This window comes from Macrobrachium nipponense, chromosome 13 (genome assembly GCF_015104395.2).
Source record: "Macrobrachium nipponense isolate FS-2020 chromosome 13, ASM1510439v2, whole genome shotgun sequence".
In the NCBI taxonomy this organism is placed as follows: Eukaryota; Metazoa; Arthropoda; class Malacostraca; order Decapoda; family Palaemonidae; genus Macrobrachium; species Macrobrachium nipponense.
Genome location: NC_087206.1, coordinates 37,770,986 through 37,795,032, shown reverse-complemented (window position 1 = coordinate 37,795,032; position 24,047 = coordinate 37,770,986). Strand labels below are relative to the sequence as shown.

Below are 24,047 nucleotides of genomic sequence, written 5' to 3'. Positions count from 1 at the left end.
ACATTCAATTCCGCTACACCCCCAAAAAACATTTTCTTCTTCTTCTTCTTCTTCTTCTTCTTCTTCTTCTTCTTCTTCTTCTTCTTCTTCGAGAGAGAGAGAGAGAGAGAGAGAGCCTGCTTTCAAAACAGGAGTTCAACGGTGTGTGTTAAAACACCTGTCATTAAATGATCTGAGCTGGTATTTACCCGTCCCGTGTAGACATTTGAGCGCCGCCGATGCGCACACACGGCGTTGCAACGGCAGACATGAGAGAGAGAGAGAGAGAGAGAGAGAGAGAGAGAGAGAGAGAGAGACTCCTCGATATTAATTAATCACCGGACCCCGTAATCTAGTACACATACGCATAGTTGACTGTTTGTTTGCTAGGAAGCTTCACATACCAAGTCCAAGCGACACCATACGCTTTAGCCCCAAAATAGTGTAATCCTATCTATGCCGCTGACACTAGTGCCTCTCTTTCTCTCTATGACACACACACACTCACACACAATACATACAAACACATGTAGACTGTCAATGCGCACACGTTTTTCTTCCAGTGTACACACACACACACACACACACACTTCGGGTAAGGCCGGGCAGCTGACACTTCGCTTGCTACCACGGGACAAGGGAGCGATGGGTCTCCCATATGCCTGTAGGGGGTCCCACCCTCTACATGATCACTAAAACGGCATATGTGACATCGAGTGTGTGTGTGTGTGTGCGCCCGATACTTTCTTGAGACTTGTCTTATTCCTACTATCAAAATGACATGACCTAAAGTTACTCTTCTTAGCACAGCAATAAATAACGATAAGTAGTAGCTGTAGTAGTAGTGGGGGGCAAGGAGGAATAAAAGATGCATGGGACAGAGACCGATATAAATAATGATCCCGCCAATGGCATATTGACACGGCCGCAAATAACACCTAATTTACCCACCCACTTAGTTCTCTATTCAAGCGCTCCACTCTCTCTCTCTCTCTCTCTCTCTCTCTCTCTCTCTCTCTCTCTCTCTAGCTAGCTAGTTTTTCGATCTCTTGGACGCACTTTAGCCTCTTCCTCTTTTCCTTTCTGTGTGAAGGAGGAGGGGGAGGGGAAGGGGGAGGGGGAACGTAGAGAATAAAGAAGGTAGGAAGGGATGGGGAGCGATAAATAATGATGGTGGTGGTATTGGCGCAGTCGTGCGGGTTAGGTCCCCTGTGCTGGTGGCGGGCGTGTTGGTGGTTACACAGGAGGCGGCGACGTCGGCCGACATAAAGGCACGGCAGCCACGAGGCCACCCGCTAAGCTCACGCCCTTCTTGTCCGCAGTGGTGGGCGGAGGCGTGTGCGAGACATGGCAGGCAGCCGCGACCACTCTCACCACCAAACCGCCCCCGTCCCCCGACCCCCGCCTCTCACCGCTTTCAGAAATGGTTCGGTCGTTTTCCACATGCTTTCGTTACTTTCTTCCCTCTTCCTCTTTCAGTCCGTCTCTCTCTCTCTCTCTCTCTCTCTCTTTCTTGTTCTTTTCACTCGTTCACGACTTCAGTGCTGCTGGTTTTTGGCCCACCGATGGAGAAAGAGAAAAAATAAAAAAAGACATCTTAAAGACCTCCTTCCCCCTCTCCCGTCCCTTTTTTACACAAGTGGCTTTTCACTCTTCTCTAGAATCACTCCAGGAGAGGTGGATTCAAGTGGGTGAGTTGGAAGAGGAGAAGGAGAAGGAGGAAGATGGAGAGAGAAGGAAAGAGATGAGGTCGACTAGTGGGAGGGAAGAGCAGCAGAAACGAAGAGCAAGAGGAGAGGAGAGGAGAGGAGAGGGGAGGAGGTGGTATGAGTGGCTTGCCTGGTATGAAGGTGGTATTATTATTAGAGGGGTCTGTGAAGGTAGTAGTATCAGGGAACCCTCATCGTCAGACCCCTTATCATCCTTTCCCTCCCCTCCTACTTCTTAGAGGAGAGAGGGTCCCGCCACCCACGGGGCCACGGTTAATCTGAAACTCCACATCCTCCTCACGGCCAGCCAGGGTCGTAAGGGCGTCACGCTTACATAAATCACTTAAGACTCGCGCCCTTCTAGCCCTCGGGTCTGGGTACCACCACAGCAGCAGCAGCAGCAGCAGCAGCAACCAACGGGCCGGACATACACGCACATGTGGACGCATACTTGCACATACACACTCTCACGTACACACACTTACAGGACTCGACCCATGAAGGGCCCGGCCCAGCAGATGACTGACTCCCTGTGTGTCTTCCCCCTATCTGTCCCTCTCTCCTCCCCTCCCATCCTTAACCGTCCCGTAGCTTGCACTCTGTGGCCGCGCCAGGAGGGGGTGGATCTATCACGGGAGGGGAGGGGGGGCGCTGAGAAGAGTTCTGCAGAAGGAGACTATGAGACCCAAAGGCTGAGAGAGAGAGAGAGAGGGGAAGGGAGGTAAAGAGGACGAGGAGAGCTCTCAAGACACATACAACACCACAAGAAGAAAAGGATCCCCACAACTACCACAAACAATAATAAAGATAAAACAAATGTGGGTAAGAAACAAGGAATGATTAATGACAGAAACACATCTACCCTGACACTTACAGTTTATCTGCAATGTAAATATGCAACATTTTCTCATTCAGACCGTATTAAGAAAAAAAAATCCTGAACAGAGGGAAACAGTCCGGTGGAAAAAGATGCTCCCGATAGTATAATTAAGAGAAAAAAGGGCAAGGAAGGGTTAGCAAAGACACAATCTCTCTCTCTCTCTCTCTCTCTTCACAAACACACACACATATATATTATATATATAATATATGTTTGAAATCAAATATTAATTGTACAGTAATTTTAAAAATCGCCCCATATTCTGTCACAGCATTCACCACATGTTTATGTGTATCTTGGGAGTAGACGACATAATTAGCCAACCAATGGAAACTTAATATAATACAAAGACATTATTTCGTCTCCATTATATATATGTGTAATATATATATATAGTATATATATATATATATATATATATATATATATATATATATAATCGGCCTCCAGCCACATCATTGACCTTTTCTCCTTTAGCCTAAAATTTTGATTCCTTCTTGCTTTCCTCTCTTTCTCCTCGTTCTTCATTAGGAGTAGGGCCCAGCCTTCCCGTTCCCTGGAGCGGCCCTCCCCTGCAGGCAGCCCAGTCCCCTCCATAATGATGTTAAGGCAGGTGTTAGCAGCACACAGCGGCAGAAGCAGAGCGCACAGGTCTGTAGCCGACACAATCAAGGGTGTGTTGCCTAAGGGGGGGAGGGGGAGCGGAATAAAGTTCCCCCTTCCCCAGGCGATTCATCCCCCTCCCCACACCCTGCCGTTGTTATGGTGAGGGAAATGATAGTGGTGGCAGAGGAACTGCCTCAGGATGGAAATGCTAGTGGAAATGGCTAGAAAGAGGGAAGGGGTTGGCTGATTGCTATAGTTAGCAAGGGGAGGAGGTTCAGGTTTGTTGGAAGGGGGAAGAGTTCTGCTGTCTGTGTGTTTTTCTTTATCTAAGCAAAATACAGACTAATGAAAAATACAAATAATCTGGACAAATATAATTGGGAGGAAATGGAAATAAAGAAAACTAAAATGCGTTATCATAATATATATATATATATATATATATATATATATATATATATATATATATAGATATATAGAAAGATAAGATAAAAGAAAAACAGATTACCATCACGCAACTGATCAACAGGCGCAAACATACGTATAAAAACTACACACACACACATCACACACACACACACACACACACACACACTCACACATACACACACACACACACACATATATATTATATATATATATAGATATATATATATATATATATATATATATATATATATAATAGAGGGAGAGACAAATTTAAATAAAGAAACGAAACTCAGCAACCGTGAGAAGCAAAGTGTATGTTTTGCAAAGGAGGGTAGAGGAGGGAGGGGAAAAGCCAGAGATTAGTGAGGCTTAAAGGAGAGGTGAGATTAGTGTGCAAAAGGAGGAGCAGAAGAGGTAAGAAACTGACAATCAAGAAAGCAACAGTGAAAAGACACATTCACACACAAATCTTTCCACCCTTATTATAAAAACGATAAAGCTCAATCGAGGGAACCCCTAGTACTAATGCAACCAAGCAAGCATCTACGTAGACAGGGAATCGACAAAAAATGAGTCATTTATTTCAATTTTAGCCATAACAACAGATTGCGACATTTTTACAATAAGAGCTAATTATAAGCAGTCTGTGGGATGGGGGATAAGAGTGAGTTTTAAATTAATTTTACATACATCAACTAGGGGATGGTTCATTTCGGTTACAGTTAGGCCGAAGACCAGAACAGCATATCCCCTAGGTCTACATCCCTCTTTTGTTCAGAGTTCTACATATTGACTTTCAAATCATTAGGCTTGTGTATTTCTTCTTCTAACATAGCTAGGTCTACATCCCTTTTCTTTTCTATTTAAGGGTTCTACATCCTTTTTTCACATCATTAGACTCGTATATTTCATTTTTTAACATTACTATTTCTGGATTAATAAATTCATTCAGTCTAATTTTCGATTTTTTTATATGCATGAGTTTCATTTCTGCTTTTTTTCAAATAACGAAGTCTGCTTTTCCATATTTTTTTAATCCTACTTGGTTTGCTGATGTATTCTTAAATCACACATGTCTACTTTTTTTTAATCAGTCGAGTTTTGACATTCATAAAGCCTGCATTTCAGACTTTTAACATTTAAAGGTCTATATTCTTTTTATGGTTAGGCCTATGCTAATTATTTCGAAAAAGGTGAATGAAAAATCTATGACTGCAGATTGAGTTAACAAACATATAACAAAGTAACAAAAATATAATGAACAGAGAAAAATAATAGTTGCTGATCGTTAGTAAGAAATGCAGAGCACACAAAAGAGGGAGATGATAAAACAGATGGATGGAGAAACAAGGGGAAAAGAGCGTAAAGGGAATGGATGAAGATGAAATAATTGGAAGAGCTGAGAGAACGGGGAAAAATCACGTCAAGGGGAAAAATTGGGAATGAACGGGAAGGAAAAAACTGATAAGAATAAAAATGGAGTCGTGAATATGGGAGAAGGGAGAGAAGCGGAAGTGATAATGGGAGTAAGAAGGAAGACTACAGGGAGGAGGAGGAAGAGAGGAAGGGGAGGGGGCCTGAAAAGAAATGATGCGAAAATGTGAAGTTGAAAGAGGATCAAGAAAAGATGCCGGGAGAGGGGAGGGGATAGATAGACGTGGGAGGAAAGCAGAAGGATCGGACTAAGTAGAGGAAGAGAGAGAGAGAGAGAGAGCGGGAACGCCCAAATTCTACCCAAGTATGATGGAAAACAGCAAATAATATATTTTATAGAAAAAAAGAAAAAGTATATAATAATGCACTATACATAACACTTTTTGTATGTAATTCTGAGAGCGCATGTACGCACGCACGCGCGCGCGCACACACACACACACACACACACATATATATATACTATATATATATATATATATATATATATATATGTGTGTGTGTGTATATATATCTGTGTGTGTAACCAAGAAAATGTCCGTGAATCGGTATAGAATATTAAACACTGAAACCCGGTGTCTACCAACAATTACATTTCCAAAACAGACTTCATAAGATATTTGTGATTTTTTTCTCTCTCTCTTTCTCTTGTGTGTGTGCGCGGCGGGGCATACGGCCAACACCTGCAACATCATAAAGAATGATCGGAATTAAGCATCTCTCTCTCTCTCTCTCTCTCTCCAAAATAATCCAAACCAAAACTACCTCTCGACCTCACCTTGATCGTTCCAGTTTGTACGTAGATATCAGGAAACGGATCCTTATCAGGATTATAGTCGATAGACGCAGGAGTACCCGTCGATGACAACTGGGTGATCCCTAGGGGTTCCTTCAAGGGGTCCTTCAGGGTGTCTTCCACGCCTCCTCCGCCATTCCCCACGAACCCTGGGGGCGGCCCAATCCTAAATCCGCGGCCTTTGACCCACAGTTTGAACTTAGACGTCTCATTGTCGACGTAATCACCACGAAGGATCTGCAGGATTCTTTGGTATTTATTCCTGGTGATCGTTTTCGTCTTGGCAGAGTCTCCGTAGGTCTGCAGGACCCACGGTTGGTACGTCTCGTACATGCCCAGACGGGACATCTTGGTTGGTGGGGGGTGAATTTCCCCTTTAAATTCGGGTTCCCTCATACCCTGTGGCATATCAGGGGAACCTCCAGGGTTCAGTAGGAGTCCGGCCGTCCTGCGGTCCCTCTTCCTGGGTGATCTGTCCTGTGGCCTCTCTGACTGAATGGTGATTGGATGGACGATCTTGACGACAGGTGACTTGCTCGCCGTAGATTCTGAAGGAGGGGACGAAGCTCCCGTCCGGGCACCAGCATCTTGGGGGCTCCCCCAGTGCCCCAGGATGTTTCCGGTGTCATTCAGTGGACCGAGATTAGCAGCGTAGTTTAACATTTTAATTGACTGAATACCACTTACAAGCGAAGGAACAATGTTTATTACAAAGCGTTTAACCTTACGAACCTTGAGACAACGATCTTACACCAGAGGAATGCAGCCCACCATTAGGCCTAGGCAGTAACTATAAGAAACCAATAAATATAATACTACGAATGGATAGGAGCCACACCTCGAAGTCAACGTATAAAAATGAAACTTGTTCCTCGGGAAACGACCTTGAACTCGCAAGAACTTCCGTCACTCTCTCCTCTCCCGCATGGGGTCATAGGTCGAGCGTCTCGAATCCAAGTTGGTCTAGCATTGTCACCTCTTGAACTTCCTTTGATTTGATGGATCAGTCACAGTATTCCTTACTTTTCCAAGGAGTTAACCTACTTTTACAAGATGTCACTGCAGGGGTTTTGTTAGGCCTTAGTTCTTCATCAGTGGCTTATACTACGTTAATAATCTTGTCTGTATTTTGCTTCTAAATGCTACTTTCTGAAAATGTCGAAAGTCTTTTCCCCATTCTCAGATCAAAGTGGGGTTGCTTCTCTTCTGCTGAAACTTTCATCATAGTACACTATTTCGTACATACGCCTACGTTAGTTCCGAGTCATTAATAATTTTTTTTATCAAATATTTCTTTACATCCCCACTATAAATAACCTCAAAAATCTGCCACTGGATCACAAACAAACTAGAAAAAAAACATTCGCCGTTAGTTGTCGCGTCTCGGCGATATAGCACGGTAAGCGACGTGCGGTGTCCGGAGTGAGGTAGCCAGGGAAGAGCGAGCGACTACAACCTCCTCTCACACCGACCGCCAACCGCTATCTGACTCCAACTGACCGAGAGCCCTCCCGCAACCCGTCTAGTGTGTGTGTCTGTGTGTGTGCGCTCATGAGGGTGTCTGCATGTGTGTGTACATGAATGGCATGTTCATGTGCACCCTGCCTCCCTTAACCTCATATTATGTGGGTCTATAATGATGTTGATACTTGTCATTCCCCACATAGATCGGCGCGCGCTCACACACATACACATACACACACACGAATCTCTCTCCTTGCATGCATATTATATATGCACACACACACACACACTTGATATTCCCGTTCTGCGGGTACAGCACTTATGGTCGAAGTGTTACTCTCTTTCGCCATTAATAGTCGAATTGGCGATTCCCAGTGCTTAAAAGCGAGGGAATAATAATAATAATAAAAAAAAAAAGCGCGCTTGTGTCGGTGCCAGTAGAAAGTTGCTGTATTAAGCGAGTTCGGTGGACTTTGAAGTTAGGCTGCGTTTTGTGCTTATAAATTAGAATCAAGCTCGATGTTATGTACACACGCCACGGTGCTTCAAATCGGCGCGCTTCGCAACGTGTTTAAAATTTGCATTTAGGTGGATTTTGGAGGGGTGGGGGTAAGGGTAATGGCAGGAGTTGTTGGAATGATTTCAGTTGCTGAATATTACAGCCTGAGTGAATCATGGCGTCTGTTATTGTTGCTGGTGCTGCAGTTGTTGCTTCTTGCCGTGTTTGTTGTAGGTTTCATCTTGTTTACCATGACTTCAGCCAGTATTTCTGGTACAACCCGAGCTATTAGTTGATAATGGCGTGATAACTCACTGTCGTTTTTACTTCTACTTCACTTGTGGTCGTATCCTGGCTGAGTTATTGACAAATGTCACGAAGAAGCATTCGGGTGAGAGTCCATCAAATGTCTCTGCCATGATGTTTAGCAGCCACAATGGTTAGTCTCACGCCTCGGAACTTCTCAATGACGTATGAATAACCTGCAAAGGTTTCACTGTTATTTTTTTCCTCCTCTCCAAGATCCCTTGTGTAGTGGTAGTAGCTCAACGTTCCTATTTCTCCAGCGTGTATTGAGAATGGGGAAATTATTCTCTGATAATTATACAAATAAAATAATGAATGAATTTTAAGACTAACATTGATTTTTTTTATACAGAAAATAAAGAGAAAAGGCAAAATTGAATTGTTCTACAATAACAACACAACGGTAAACGTCATTTGGATGAAATTTCACGAAGGGCAAGAGGTCACCAGTCACAAAAACCCAACGCACTCAAAAGCTGTCGACTATCGCAGTTCTGCATTCAAGACTCACTGACACTGACAGTCAGTGGTTCTTCAAGATTATTCTTAGGTACGGCGACAGGACCGTCACAGTGGTAAACCAGTTTCCATTAAGGAAGGTCATTTTAATCTCGCTTTATTGTTGGTCAGGTTCATTATCCTGTGGAGTGGAAATGCTGTGTAGCCTTTGAAAGTAGTTATAAGCATATGAACAATTTTCTTTAGGCGCACAACCCATACGGATTTTTTATCCGTGAGAAAGCTCACACATTATATATATAATATATATATATATATATATATATATATATATATAATATATATATATATGTGTGTGTGTGTGTGTGTGTGTCCCCGTAAGAGAGTAGTGGCATCAGTGCCCCTCATGTGGCTCACTGGTGCACGGTAGGCATTGCTCTAAGGTTTTTCGCAGCGTCCCTTCGGTCCCTAGCTGCAACCCCTTTCATTCCTTATCTCTTTCTTCCCTCTTACTTTCCACCCTCTCCTAACAATTGATTTATAGTACAACTGGGAGGGTTTCCTCCTTTTACACCTTTCAAACCATCTCACTGTCAATTTCCGTTTCAGCGCTGAATGACCTTATAGGTCCCAGCGCTTGGCCTTGGCCTAAATTCTATATAGTTTCTTCTTTCTATCTATCTATATGTGTGTGTGGTGCGTGTGTGTGTTTGTGTGAGGGTATGTGTGAGTATTCTCTGTATTTGTAAGAGGTCAAGAGCAGACACCTCCATCCTTTCCTAGATTTGGCGATGTTTATACACCATATATCTGACAGAATGCTTTTCATTTGTATCCCAACTTCCTACAGAAGAATTGCTGATGCCCTCAGGCGAAGCAGCTCACCCGCCACGGTCCCACAGTCTTCCACTAGGCGTCGCTGTGCCTTGGGACGTGGCGCATTGGTTTCCCGAGCCACTGGCAATTTCTAGGGCGGCAATAGATTCCAAAAGAGTAGCGCTAACTGCCACCCCGGGACGCCAATCTTCCATCGACTACCTATAGTAGGTACAAGTGCAGTATATGGAACAATTCACGCTCTGGAAGGTTTTGAGTAAGGGTTCGACTTGGTAATGACTATCATTTCATCTTACCATGGAGAAATAGTTTACATTCAATATATTATATATATATATATATATATATATATATATATATATATATATATATATAATACATATATATGTATGTATGTATATATATATTATATATATCATATATATATAATACATATATATGTATGTGTATATATAGTATATTATATATATATATATATATGATATATATATATATATATATATTATATATTTACTTTAATGTGTGTGTGTGTTCTAGTGCCATGAGATCACAGTTTCCAAGACACAGACTACTAGAAATCGCAAAAGAATTCATGTCTGATTAAAATCAACAAAATCATCTAGCGTATCTGTTAACAATTCTAAATATGTGAAAGTAATTAAAAGACTGAACCTTTTAGGTTTGGAGGTATACGTTTGTTGCCAGTACTTTTAAATATCATGAATCTTGTTTGAACTTCATAGACTGTGAGTTAACGTGGTTAGTTTTCATCTGTTCATAAACGTGTGACTGCTAGACGTGATCCAGATGTTTCAGGTGAGCGCCTTTCCACTCATTTTTCATACCTTCAAAATCAATAAGTAAAAGACCAAAGTAATCCAGAATAAGTGGAGGTGTTAGTTGCGGCGGCAGGTTAAATGCAATAGCTGTTAATTACTTTTCCTTTTTCTTCATTCACGCCAGACTTAGATTCTATTTTTACTCGTATTTTCGTTGACGTGTTAAGTTACATAAGTATGTTCGTCGTTGACGCTCTAAGCTATATAAGTATGTTCGAAACTGTGACAAAATTTCCATTTAGAGATCGTGTTCAAAAATCACAACATAACAAGGAAAACTTTATCCATGGAATCGAAAAGCACTCGTTGTTGTTAAAGCTTGTGGATTCGTTCTTCCTCGCTTCTGGAACAAACAGTTCGGCACCGAACCTCTCACGTAACTTTGAAGGAGTTGCTGAGAACCTTGGAGATATACAAACAACGACATCAACAATACAACAGAACCAGAGTTGTCTCTGATCTTGATCTAAGTTTCTACCCAAATTCTCGAGTGTTTTGACCAGCCTTCTTTCGATGATTGTCGTGTTTTATATTCGGCCACTAAACAATAAGCCCTTAGTTTCGCAACACCGCAAATCAGGTTGACGAGAAAGAGTACAACAGATACAGCCTAAACCAGATAATAAAATTGTCAGAATCCAAAGGAAATGCGTTACGCATACCCACCATCAGACGCAGTCATCTGTAAACTGATTTCCAAATCTACAGCCTTCGGTTTCGTAAACCTGAAGCACTTGAAACAGAACCGAGTAATCCACTCGGTAAAAGGTCCCGTCCGCCCAAAAGTTACATTCCTATCTCTCCCAAATCTAATCATTTGTCGTCAGTCACGAGTCCAACCTTTTTGGAAAAGTTTTCGTAACATCCTAAAACAAGTTTTGTTTGATCCTGTAAGGAAAGAAACAAATAAAACAACGCAGCCTCCCCCTCGGCAGATGACGTCACTCTCACGTACTACGTCAGTAATGTTCATCGCTCTTGTCTTTAATAGAATGTTTTCGTGGCTCCGGAATTCTCATACGAAGCTAAAATAGACACGAAGGATTTCTCAAGACCTACATCGAGGACAAATAGTAACAAGTAAAACATAGGCTGAAGTTTCTTCGGTGCAAATGAGTTTTCTGTACGGCGTATAATACTGTATGAAATTCTCAGCCACGGCCCATGAACTTTCAGCGCAGCCTATGAAACTTTCTGTCACGGTCCACTGGTGGCCCGTGTTGTTGGCTCTATAGCGATGCCAAACGCACGATCATGGCTAACTTTAACCTTGAATAAAATCAAAACCATTGAGAGTAGACGGCTGCAATTTGGTATGTTTGATGATTGGAAGGGGGATGGTCAACATACCAATTTGCAGCCCTCTAGCCTCGGTACTTTTTGAGATCTGAGGGCGGACAGCAAGAGTGCGGACGGACAGACAAAGCCAACTGAAGAGTTTTCTTTTACAGAAAACTAAAACGAAAACTAAAGTAATAGTGACTGCGACTTGGTGAGATCAAAGCAATTCTGTGAATAGTAAATGATGGTGGAACCCTTTTTAATGCACAGCTGCCAAATTTGAAATTGTTGGCCATGTTATCATTGTTTTTAACACTACGAATTGCGCACTTACACCTAAGCCTTTTGCGTACACTCCAGCGAAGAAAGATGCGGAACCTGTTTCATACCTGTCGACAATAATAATGATATTAGGTATCACCGATATAAACACAAATCATGACGAAAATCCTGCGAAGAGATGACCTCTATGCAGTGATAAAGACAAAATACGATAGGTTAAGGATGTGAAGTAACCACCTGAACTGTCGAGAAGTGTCGATACAGAACATAGCCAGTCTTAATCGGATTTCTTTTGTTGTCATCAATGTTATAACTGTTGGAACATAGTTGGAATATATATATATATATATATATATATATATATATATATATATATATATATATATATATATATATATATATATATATATATATATATATATTGTTTTCTTAATGCATATATGGTGTTAATAAGTAAATTATGTATATACTCCTTACATTATGTATACAGCATTATTTACTCCAATCGCTTTTTCAGCCTGGAAAATGTATCAAGCGATACGAAACGTCGGCTTTTTAATAAACGTACATAAACAGAATGCCTTTCCCTGAACTTCAAATTGTCTACTGCCTGAGCGCCTGTTCATGCCCTTGAATGTAAATACATGCATTATATGAATATATATATATATATATATATATATATATATATATATATATTTATATATATATATATATGTGTGTGTGTGTGTATCTACAAATGTATAATAAAAGAAAAAGAAAAAAGCCAGCACCTGTAACGCAACACATGCTATGCCAGCAATTACAAGGGGATGGCACTCGACGGAATTTCACACTCAGACGCAGCGCTAACTGGGAACTCACGCCATCAAAAGGGTCACAAATGAAGAGACTGACTTTTAGAAAGACAGGAGGGGTGTCTTTTTAAATCGTACGTAGAACATTTGCTCATATAATCAGCAACATAAATGTTGCCTTAATAGACTCAATTCGTTAAAAAAAAAAAAGGGGTAGAGGGGGAGCCAATGGAATTTTGCAGCATCAATTGAAATAAAATGTCAAGTTAGATATTCTCTGTTCAAGAGTCCTAGTACTATACCGCAAAACGGTAAAAAAAAAATGCTCTTATGATGAGAATACAGGAACTTCCACATAATTTTTGTTCAGTAAATTCTTGAGTAGAGTTAATCAATTTATGGTAGCAAATTGTACCTCTACGCAAGCCCTCGCCAGATCTGAAAATTATATAATTTGGGGTTTGTGTATGAAGAAGGTCTCTCCACAAACGTTATGGGAGCGAGCGAAAACAAGACACGTTTTACAAATTGACGGTTGTCTGGTAGTACTGGACTGAAGTAACTGTTAGATTCTATCTGTATGAACTCGCTCTATCACATGCCTGTCTAAATATTGCAGAAATGCCACAGGAGGTATAAACGATCATTATTGCCATGACAGATTTGCCAAATCTGTTAGAGTAACATTAGGACAGGAGAGAGTCGGGAGGGCAATTCTCACCTCTACGGACCAAGTTGCCTTCATTCTGCAATTCTTATCATTTATGATCCAGGAGAGAGAGAGAGAGAGAGAGAGAGAGAGAGAGAGAGAGAGAGAGAGAGAGAGAGAGAGAGAGAGAGAGAAGCTGTGGACTGGGTGACTGCAAGTTTAAACGTCAAGTTAATTACAAGTAGACTATCGTTGTTACTCACAGACGAAACAAATGTATGCACACTGCGCATTGTTATCAGTATATTGCCATAACGATAGTTAATATTGTGAATTCTCAATCTTAGTTATTTTCTCGCAAAATTTGTAAATAATTATGAATGGAAAATCTGGAATCCAATTAAAATTAAAACATAACTAATAAACTTTAATTAACTCCGGATATCAATTCATATTTTCTTGGCAACATTCATTTTCAAGTATAGAAGAAGGTGAGAATCCCACCCTGAAGCCTGTTTCTGGCCCAGGCTTCTGTAACAAAGTGAAAATGCCCCGAACCAAAAGAGTTATCTGTACAGGCCACTGAAAATAGACCTATCTTTCGGTGGTCTCGGTATAATGCTGTATGGGTCACGGCCTACGAATCTTTAACCACGGCCCAGTAATGGGCTGTCCTATATCACTGCCAGAAACACGACTATGGCTAACTTTTACCTTAAATAAAATAAAAACCACCGAGGCTAGATGGCTGCAATTTGGTATGTTTGATGATTGGAGGGTGGATGATCAACGTACCAATTTCCAAGTCTCTAGCCTCAGTAGGTTTTAAGATCTGAGGCCGGACAGAAGAAGTGCGAACGGACAGACAATGCCGGCACAGTTTTCTTTTAAAGAAAACTAAAACATAGAAAAAGAGAAAACATCAGAAATAGATAAGAACTTATCCAGGAAGGCTGCGAAAGATCTTTTCGCCTTTCAAGGAAGAAACTGAACCGTATAGCCCCTTGAGGATTACTGTATGTGGGAAGAAGAGTCTTGACGGGTTTTCCTGAGTCACACAATTGCATATCAGTGGAACTGAAGTGTACCTCTTGACTGACTGACCGATTTAGAGTTCTCTGACACTGACACCAAAGGTCACTCACACAGCGTGTACCTCTAGAAGACGCCCGTTGCTATCTTGCACGGTAGATAATGTATCCGCTTCAAGTACTTTAGATAAAATACGCTGGGTGTGATAAGCGTCTAAGCATCGCTATTTTATTTTTTGTAGCTTTGAACTAACACTGTCTTGCTGAGTGGCTGTTGAATTTAATTGAATATAGGATTTAGGCCAAAGGCCAAGCACTAGGAACTATGAGGTCATTCAGCGCTGAAACGGAAATTGACAGGAAGAAATACTCGCAGTTGCACTATAAATCAATTGTTAGAAGAGAGTGGAGAGAAAGATGAAAGGAAGCGAATATGGAAGGAGGTACAGTAAAAGGAACGAAAGGGGTTGCAGTTAGGGGCCGAAGGCACCCTGCAAAGAACCTTAAGGCGCTGACGGGGTGAGTGCTGTTGACCGGATCAGAACTCTCTCTCTCTCTCTCGTAGTCTTTGAAGGTGAATCAGTGTAGTAAAATTTGGCGAGAAAGATGTACTGAAAACAATCGTAACATACTGACATAATGACAGTGAGAGAGATCGGACCTTGAAATATTAAAGATGTTTATGTGAAAACCCTAAGTAATATTAGGATCGACAATAGCCCTTTTCCAAGGCGAAAGGAAAAAAATGGCGAAAATCGTGATTTCGGATTGCCTTAACATAAACATTTAAACCTGTGGTTCCCAAACTTTTCCTGGTCGTCACCCACTTTTCGTTCAGGATAACTGTCCCATGGCCCACCATCCACCGCCAAGCATAACCCATGTACTATGTATAAAACTATACATGCATATCCTCAGATTTTAGCCCACTGCATTCTGCTCATAGACCCCGCTTTGGGAACTACGGTATAAACAAACCAAGCAAAAGGAAAGCAATAGAATGAAGTACACATCACAATTGCATGATTTAATGAATGCAAAACATAAAACGACTGTGCATTATTCAAACTGACCTTATTAGATACCCAACATAACGGTGTCTAAGGTTAAACAAGACATGAAAATGAGTCATAAATTATCGATAGCAAACGAAGTACATACATACATACAAACAAACATACACACACGCATATATATATATATATATATATATATATATATATATGTGTGTGTGTGTGTGTGTGTGTGTGTGTGCGCGCGCGTGCGTGCGTGTGTGTGTGTGTGTGTTTGTGTATGTGTAAACATATATAAACATACATATATAATTATACATTAACATAGTCTTAGAAGTTCAAAGTTAATACTGTGAGAATAAACTACTTAGCGTTAGTACTCAGAACACTCCGCTAATTACAAGACATACAGAGAAATACACACATACATAAATATTATATATATGTTACGTTTAATATAATATGTATGTTTATATATGTGTATATGTAACAGACGGAGTTTTCTGAATACTAACACAAAGTAGTTTGCTCTCACGGCATAAACCTTGAACTTCTAGGACACTATCACACAAAAGTCAATGAGGTTTCGACGTCCCCTGGAAGGCGTATGTATATATGGTCTACCAGATAAGCGAGAGATAATGATGACGCGATGCTCCTTTTCTACAACAAAGTTTTAGAACGGACCCTAAATTTACACTGTTTGTAGCACAAAAACTCTTATGCAATTAAATGGATGTTATATATATATGTATTTCTGAGCCTAATGAAGGGAAAAAAATGAAATGTAGACTATTGTCCAAAAGGCCAAGCGCTGGAATCTATGAGGTCATTCGGCGCTGAAATGGAAGTTGACGATAAAAAGATTTGTAAGGTGTAACATGAGGAAAACCTCAAAGCAGTTGCAATATGAAATAATTGTTAGGAGAAGGTAGAAAGTAAGATAGAAGAAACAGAATATGAACAGAGGTACAGTTAAAGGAATGAAAGGGGTTGCAGCTAGGGGCCGAAGGGACGTTGCAAAGAACGTTCGCAGGAATACGAAGTATTCAGGATTAAAGAAACTTAACACTGAAAATAATCTATGACGAAACCATGTTAAGCAAGAAAAAAAGAAATAAGGCTAAGTGTTACTTGCAGAGACGATGGATTAACATCCTAGGAAAACTGGCAAACTATGAACGACTAACCTTGTGGGAGTCCGTTCCCTATATACAAGCCCCAAGAGTTAACACTTAAAAAATTGAGTAAATCAGTATAATTTCTCAAGAATAATTTCCGTATGGCTCATAAAAAATATATATAAACTGAAAGACACTTTCGTTTGAGTTCACACAAACAAACACATATTGTTAGCAGCATCTCAAACAAGCCAAACATTGATGACCTTGACATAGCAGCATACATTGATTGCCACGTTTATTTCATTCTCTTGAACACCGTGAGGAAAACTTCAGCTATGACTCCACCGATGTCCTTGATGTCCTATTTACCAACGTACCTGTAAGAGAGACCATAAACATTATTCTTGATAAGCTAGTCCCCGAACCTGAGTCTGTTCACTGTAAATTTAATTATTCGAATTTTAAAGTTCTTTTAGAATTGGCCTTGCTGGACACGGCATTTGTTTTCAATGGACAGCTTTCTAAACAAATTGAGGGCATGGCCATGGGAGTCTCCCTTGATCCTACCCTTACGAACATCTTCATGTGCTCCCTGAAGGGGAGATTTTGGACGAATGACCCCTGGCCTTCCGCCCTCTGTTTGACTCACGCTATGTGGAACGACGCTTTCATCCTATTCAAACATGAGTTGGACGCTGACCGGTTCTCAGAATTTGCTAATAATTACCACAATAATATTAATTTTACAATGGAAAAAGAACACAATTCAAAATTAGCCTTCTTAGATATTCTGGTCTCTAACGAAAATTGTTTTTGTACTTCAATTTTTTAGAAAGAAAACATTTAATGGTCTCGGTTCCAACTTCTAGAGTATCTGTTTTCTAAATTTCCAACTTAACTCTTTATATACCTTAGTCTATCATGCTTACCTCTATGCTGGGCTCTCTTCCACAACGAAATTCCTTTTCTCCTCCAGTACTTCTCTAACAACTGCTTTCATTCTAAGATTTTTCATAAAATTCTAAATAAACTACTTAATATTAGGTTTTCTGAATAGCCTACACGTTTTAAGGTCCCCAAGCTCCCTCTTTCGGCCACTTTCCCGTATCTATTAGATCATTTTCAAAGAGATTTTACTAAGATCGTACACAAACATTTTGGAGCTGTCAATCTAAAGCTTATGCCTAAGAATCCTAAGACCACTAGCTAGCTCTTCAAGTTTAAAAATCGGCTCTGCCCTTTGATGAAGTCGAGTGTCGTTTACGAATCCACTTGTCCCTGATGTAATCTGAGAAAATATATAGGATCTACCCGGCGTCTTCTCAGGGTCAGGGCCGATACTTATAGAACTGGGTGTAAGCTATCTAACCCAGAAACTTCTTATATAAGGAATCATATTATTAAATGTAAAACTACAATCAATTACGAAGATTTTGAAATCACTGGCCAAACAGAGGAACTCAACGAACTTGTTTTGGGACGCGACTAAACATCAAATTACGAGTTCCGACTCTAGACAACCATTCCTCTGCTGTCCCCTTGTTTTTAGCTTAAATTTTTGTCATTCTTTGTGCCTCTTGATGTTGTTTGCTCTTAGTGAGTTTTCATCTTTGATGCTTAAAAGTTGGTTAAGTGTGGAGCTGCTTTCACCTGTAGTTTTATGAATATAAGACTTTTACTTTTGATTGTATGTGTTGTCGTCCTTATTATGCAAATGTATAATTTGCAGAGATATTTTAAATGGGTTGAATATAGAATTTGGGCCAAAGTCCAAGCACTGGGACCTATGAGGTCATTCAGCGCTGAATAGAAATTGACAGCATAAGGTTGGAAGGTGTAACAGGAGGAAAACCTCGCAGTTGCACTACGAATCAATTATTATGAGAGGGTGGAAAATAAGATGAAGAAAGAGAATATGAAAGGAGATACAGTAAAAGCAGCGAAAGTGGTCGCAGCTAGGGGCCGAAGGCACGCTGCAAAGAACCTAAGTAATGCCTACAGTGTACCGCATGAGATCCACTGATGGAACTAACCCGCTAATACGGAAGAAATATTTTATGTTCTTTTTGTTATTTATAAATTTTGTTGTGCTTCTAGTCTCAGGTTCCGTCAGGAACTGTGCACTTCAAGGAACCGGTTCTCCTTTGGTGCTTTCAGCCGATGAATCCTCTATGGGTTCCGCCACGTAAATAAGGTGACATCAGTTAAAAATGGTCCCTAGTCCAGGGCATATGGGGTCATAAGACTCGCCATTATTTATCGACTAGAGATAAATTTAAAACGAAATTGAGACAGTAGAAACTGAATTCAAGAGATACGGTCTAGTTATCTGTTTGTGAATCACGGTGCAAAGGATGGGGAATGAGAGATTGGGTGGGGGTAATGTGTCCCACCCTACTCAATTCAGAAAGAACTGACAAGTAAAAAATGCGCCGAAGTTTCTTCGGTGCAATCGAGTTTTCTGTACAACACTAGTGTATAATCAAGGCAACAAATATATATTTATATGATATATCTTTCGGTGGTCTCGGTATATTCTGTAACGAGGCCGCAACTAACGAAACTTTTAACCACGGGACGATGGTCCGAACTTTCATATACCGAGATTATGGCTAACTTTAACCTTAGATAAAATAAAAACGACTGAGGCTAGAGGGCTCCAATTGGTATGTTTGATGATTGGAGGGTGGATGAATTATCATACGAATTTGCACCCCCTCTTCTTTGCCTCAGTAGTTTTAAGATGTGAGGGCGGACAAGAAAAGTGCGGACGAACAGACAAAGTCGGCGCGATAGTTTTGTTCACAGAAAACTTCTATGAGATTCAGGGTCTCTGTAACACGATTTTTTGGACTTTGCTCCTTGTCAAAGCATCGGATGTAGCTGAAAGTTGACATATGTATATTTTATAACCACACACAAATTTTGTCAGCATTATCAATAACCTAAACCCGATAGTTTTTAATTTAAAAATTTATAGAGTAAAAATAAAAAAAAATGATCTAGCCGACGCCATGGCCAGTGATTACGAGCCAAGAGTCGAAAAACATTTCATTACGTAGCAAGGTAAGTAAACAAACACCTTTTGACCTAAATGTTGCCCCCGCCCATCCACCAGACAGAAATTCCATCGGCTCTGAAACCCAAAGACTTTATGAATGGCGGAACGATACATAGATGTGGGTAGGGTATCAGTGCTAGCGTGTAGTTAATAATACTTACTGTAGCAGTAAGTTGCCGCAACATTATTTTATAGCAGTAATATACATGAATTAAACCGTTATTTAGGCCAACTGCTGGGATCCTTGAGGATCATTTAGCACTTCTTACAAACTAATCGAGAATTAGTTTTTTTATAGCCAGAAGTTAAATTTTCTAATCCAACAATGCCCATGGTAGCCTTCAGTGTTATCCTGAATTATAACGAGGCGAAAGGGTGGAGCCTCATGAAGTCACCATTCTAACGATAATTATTGGTGAAGGTTTAAAGCCAATATACGGTACCGGCTATTTTTTTTCAGTAAATAAAATGGTAGACGAGCCTAATAATAACAAAAAATTTGGCTTGACATTGGAGATAGCAGGCATTTTCAAATTCAAGCTTGTCTACTATGTTTTTGATAATTACCAACTATTCTACATCTTGTCAATCTGATTGTGACCTATAAAGTAGACTGTAATTTCTTTGGAAACATTATTTTGGGAGTTAGACTAATAATCGAAGTGTTTTTGTATTTATTAACATATTTTGCTGGTTTGTTCATTATGACAATTATCAGTGGAGAGGTTCCAGAGTTCATAAAGGTGTACTGCTTTGCTTGTATTTAAATTTGTATGTCATTGTTGCCAGATGTTTAGCCTTCGTTACGTATAGCCAATCATCCATCGAGAAAGAGGGAGAAATGCTGTCATAAGTTACGTAACGAGTGCGTTCGAAACCTTTTCTCTGAGTAAGTTGGCCCGTCTTCAAAAAAGGTCACTTTTACATTATAAGTACCAAATTTATTCAACCTACGTAGTGCAGAATACACTTAAAATTTATGTGTTGATATAATATGTAATCTGAATAAGCGTTATATTTGTGAAATGCATAGATAAAAAGTTATTGCGAAAAAACCGTGTTACAGAGGCCATGAATCTCATAGTAAAAAGGCGCAGACTGACTGGAGACCAGTGAGCAAGAAATTACTGCCAACAAGATTTAAATCAAAACAGCGAAATATTGTAGTGTTCTATACGTCAAAGATTGAATAAATAAGAGATGAATTTTACACAGAACTGCCGAATGTTATCGATGGAATACTGGAAAGAGATATAGAACTGTTACTGGCGATAAGAATGCAAAAGGTGATAGGAACAACGAGGATATGGAGGCGAGGAAGACCTGAGAGAGACTAGAAATGGAACTGGGTACCATTCAATAGTTTTCGTGGTGCAAATAATTTTCCAATTAAAGGATACTGACTAAAACACTTGGATTTCCGATATGACTGTCTTGGAAAGCAAATAGAGCACGCAACCATCTATCAAGAGAGAAAATGGACATCGAAGAATGTTAGTCAATACAGAGGGGCAGAGGTGATCAGTGATCAACAACTCGGCAAGGTCGTAGTAAGTTGAAATGAAAAGCACCCGAAAAAGTTGACAAGGTATCAGGCTTAATACAGCAAAACTTCTTCAAGGGAGAGGCTTGTGCAATTACTGAATGCTGAAATAGATTTTGCAGTTCTACAATCAATATCTGAAGAGGAACAGAGAAAGAATGGGGTCTGGTTCAACATTAAGAATGTACAGTATATCATTCAGCTGGAAAAGTACTGGTATGGGGAAAGTGAAAGTAACCTTGGATACAATATAGGATACTACACGTCCACAAAAGAAACATGTAGACAAATTTCAGACAAGACATAAAGAAACTAAGCATATCATGCTAGGTTCTCACGGATATCCAGAAGAGAGAAGAGATAATACTTTGACCATCCGGCTGATGATGCTGACAAAGCCATGTATTTTGGGAGTGGTACTGATGTTAGGGCAGCATATTCCCGAACTGAGACCTAGTACCGAGCCTTCCATGGAAAAAGCTGGACGCCATATCTTAAAAACTAACCAAACAATCGCATTATGTTTCCCACGCCCCGTTTACCCGTGATCTACAAATATGACCCGGCTAACCTAACTAGGGGCCTATCCTAACCTATGGGTATGGCAACAAAACCTGGCTGGTGCAATACTAGCATAGTACATCTCGCGAATTTGCGTTAGGGTAGGCCACTGATTTATTCACGAAAATATTAATGAGAGAAATGAAAGGGAGGAAATTGCCTGTCAAGTGATGACAACAGAAGAAGAGAGAAAGGCAACAACAGGCGGAACATGGTTGAGGTCATGATTAAGAGATAAGAAATGGGGATAATTTTACAGAAAAATGTGAAAATAAATAAATGAATACCATTACAAATTGTTATTAAATTTCGAAGAAGTCATCTCTGTAGGGATAATTATGCTGTAGCTGGTGTTAGCTCCACCTTCGAAGCTGGAGAGAGGTGTGTTTCTGGTTCAGTCAGATTGTTTGTTCGTTTGTTACAAGGATTGTGCACAAGCTTGTGCGAAATTTTGCTCTCAATTGACCAAAAGGTGGGTCGCCTGACTTAGGAAACAACTGATAAATAATCTTTCTGGGAAAATGAGAATGTAACCTATGGGAAGAAGTGACTTTTGGGACCTTCCCAGCAACTCTCCCCCCCCCCCCCCCCCCCCCCCCCCCCCCCCCCCCCCCCCACCCTTCTCACTCTCTCTCTCTCGCCTTGATTCTAACGTGAAATCGAAAACATACCACACCTATACAGTACATCAACGCTGAATACGCCCTGGGCGCTTAGGAGATGGTTTTCCGGTCTGTATTGACTTCAATCGTCACGAAAGTGGCAAAGCCGAAGACATACCATCAGATAAGTAGCAAGTGACCACACATGCACCGTTGCAATATTAACGCAGTAACCCTTAAATGAAAAATCCCCTTTGGAAGACAAAATTATTTAAATATTCTGTTACGACTAAGAATGTACTGTTTATCCACAATAATCTGAATTGTCTAGAGATAATATATATATATATATATATATATGTGTGTGTGTGTGTGTGTGTGTGTGTGTGTGTGTGTAATTGTAATAACCAAAAATTTCCCCTTAACTTCTCTGACTTTTCACACTATTTGATACGCTTGTCGCTATATATATATATATATATATATATATATATATATATATATATATATATATATATATATATATATAGGGTTTATCACGATTACAGAGCGATGATAAATGATGACTGTACTATAAGATTGAAAAGTGACACGCATCATAACCTTTCATTTCGAAATATGACGGAACCGTCATCAGCAACCAAATGCTGGATGTCTTGTTAAACTGAAGCCGAATTTTCCGCAACTGGAACAAACAACGCAACTGATCCAAACAGGAATTGACTGATTAAAGTTTCCCACCCAGTGATCACTGACTGACTGACTGACTGACTGGATCCATCACTCAAGAAGCATCGAATGCGATCACTCACACAACTTCATGAAAAACAAGGTATTCATACAGCACATAATGTTGTATGAAACTCTCAGCCACGCCCCGATGGTGGCCTGTGTTGTTGGCACCTGTTGCGGTGCCAGACGCACTATCACGACTAATTTTAAACTTACGTAAAATAATAACTTAGAGGGCTGCAATTTGGTCTGTTGATAATTGGAGGGTAGATGATCACCTTACTAATATGCAGCCCTCTAGCCTCAGTGGTTTTTAAGATCTGAGGGCAGAGACAAAAAGGACGGACGGACAGACAAAGCCATCTCAATAGTTTTCTTTCACAGAAAACTAAAAAATCCTTCAGGGAAAAGATCGGTAATGAGCGTGAACAGGTTTCTGAAGAATGGTTACTCGAGATCCGAGAATGTTTAGAAATCATTAAAAATTCGCGATGTTAAAATCTGCGCTGAAAATGGAACGATTTTCTTACTTTCGAGGAGTTACAGTTGCGAATATAACCTTACCGATGCCGACGAAATAAAGCGCACTAACTGGAGAAAATAGAAGGTAAGTGCTAACTATAGGGCTCACAAATGTATAAATTAACTCAAAACGAAGGAGGTCTTTAGAAGTACTGCTCTGAAACAGTATATTATGAAAAATGAACAAAGCTAATTAAAGTAATAACAAATCCATTTCAGTCATAACATGACATGATGTGAGAAAGTTTTCAAAAATTCACCTTGTTTGCAGCTTCACCTGAGAAATGGCTATAAGTCATAAAAAGCCAGTGATAATATATAAGGTATGTTCAACCGAAAGGGCAAAAAAAAGAAAAACGCTATATCATGAAATGGCGCTGAATGTATAATCATTATGCATATTTCACACCGTAGTTCTTCTTGACCGTATTCAACATTATGCGACTACATGAATATATACATCACGGCAGAACTGACAGCAATATCTCAATAGCTTTTCGAAAGAAAAGCGTCGTCACTAACGATGCCAGATCTTTTGAAAGCAAATGATCTAAAGAACTAGAGAAAAAAAAATGGCCGTCACATGCACAGCAGAACAAATGAAAAGTGAAA

General features: G+C 40.2%; 1 protein-coding gene across 1 annotated transcript in view; it reads right to left on the bottom strand.

Annotated features, from left to right (window-relative positions):
- The window catches only part of LOC135225748 (nucleolar protein 4-like), a 158,621-nt gene extending 151,285 nt beyond the window's left edge, over positions 1–7,336 (bottom strand). The window contains exon 1 of the mRNA XM_064265147.1: positions 5,816–7,336. Coding sequence (XP_064121217.1) covers positions 5,816–6,496 — 681 coding nt within the window. The 5' untranslated portion in view covers positions 6,497–7,336. The remainder of the gene's footprint in view (positions 1–5,815) is intronic.
- Positions 7,337–24,047: the final 16,711 nt, after the last annotated feature.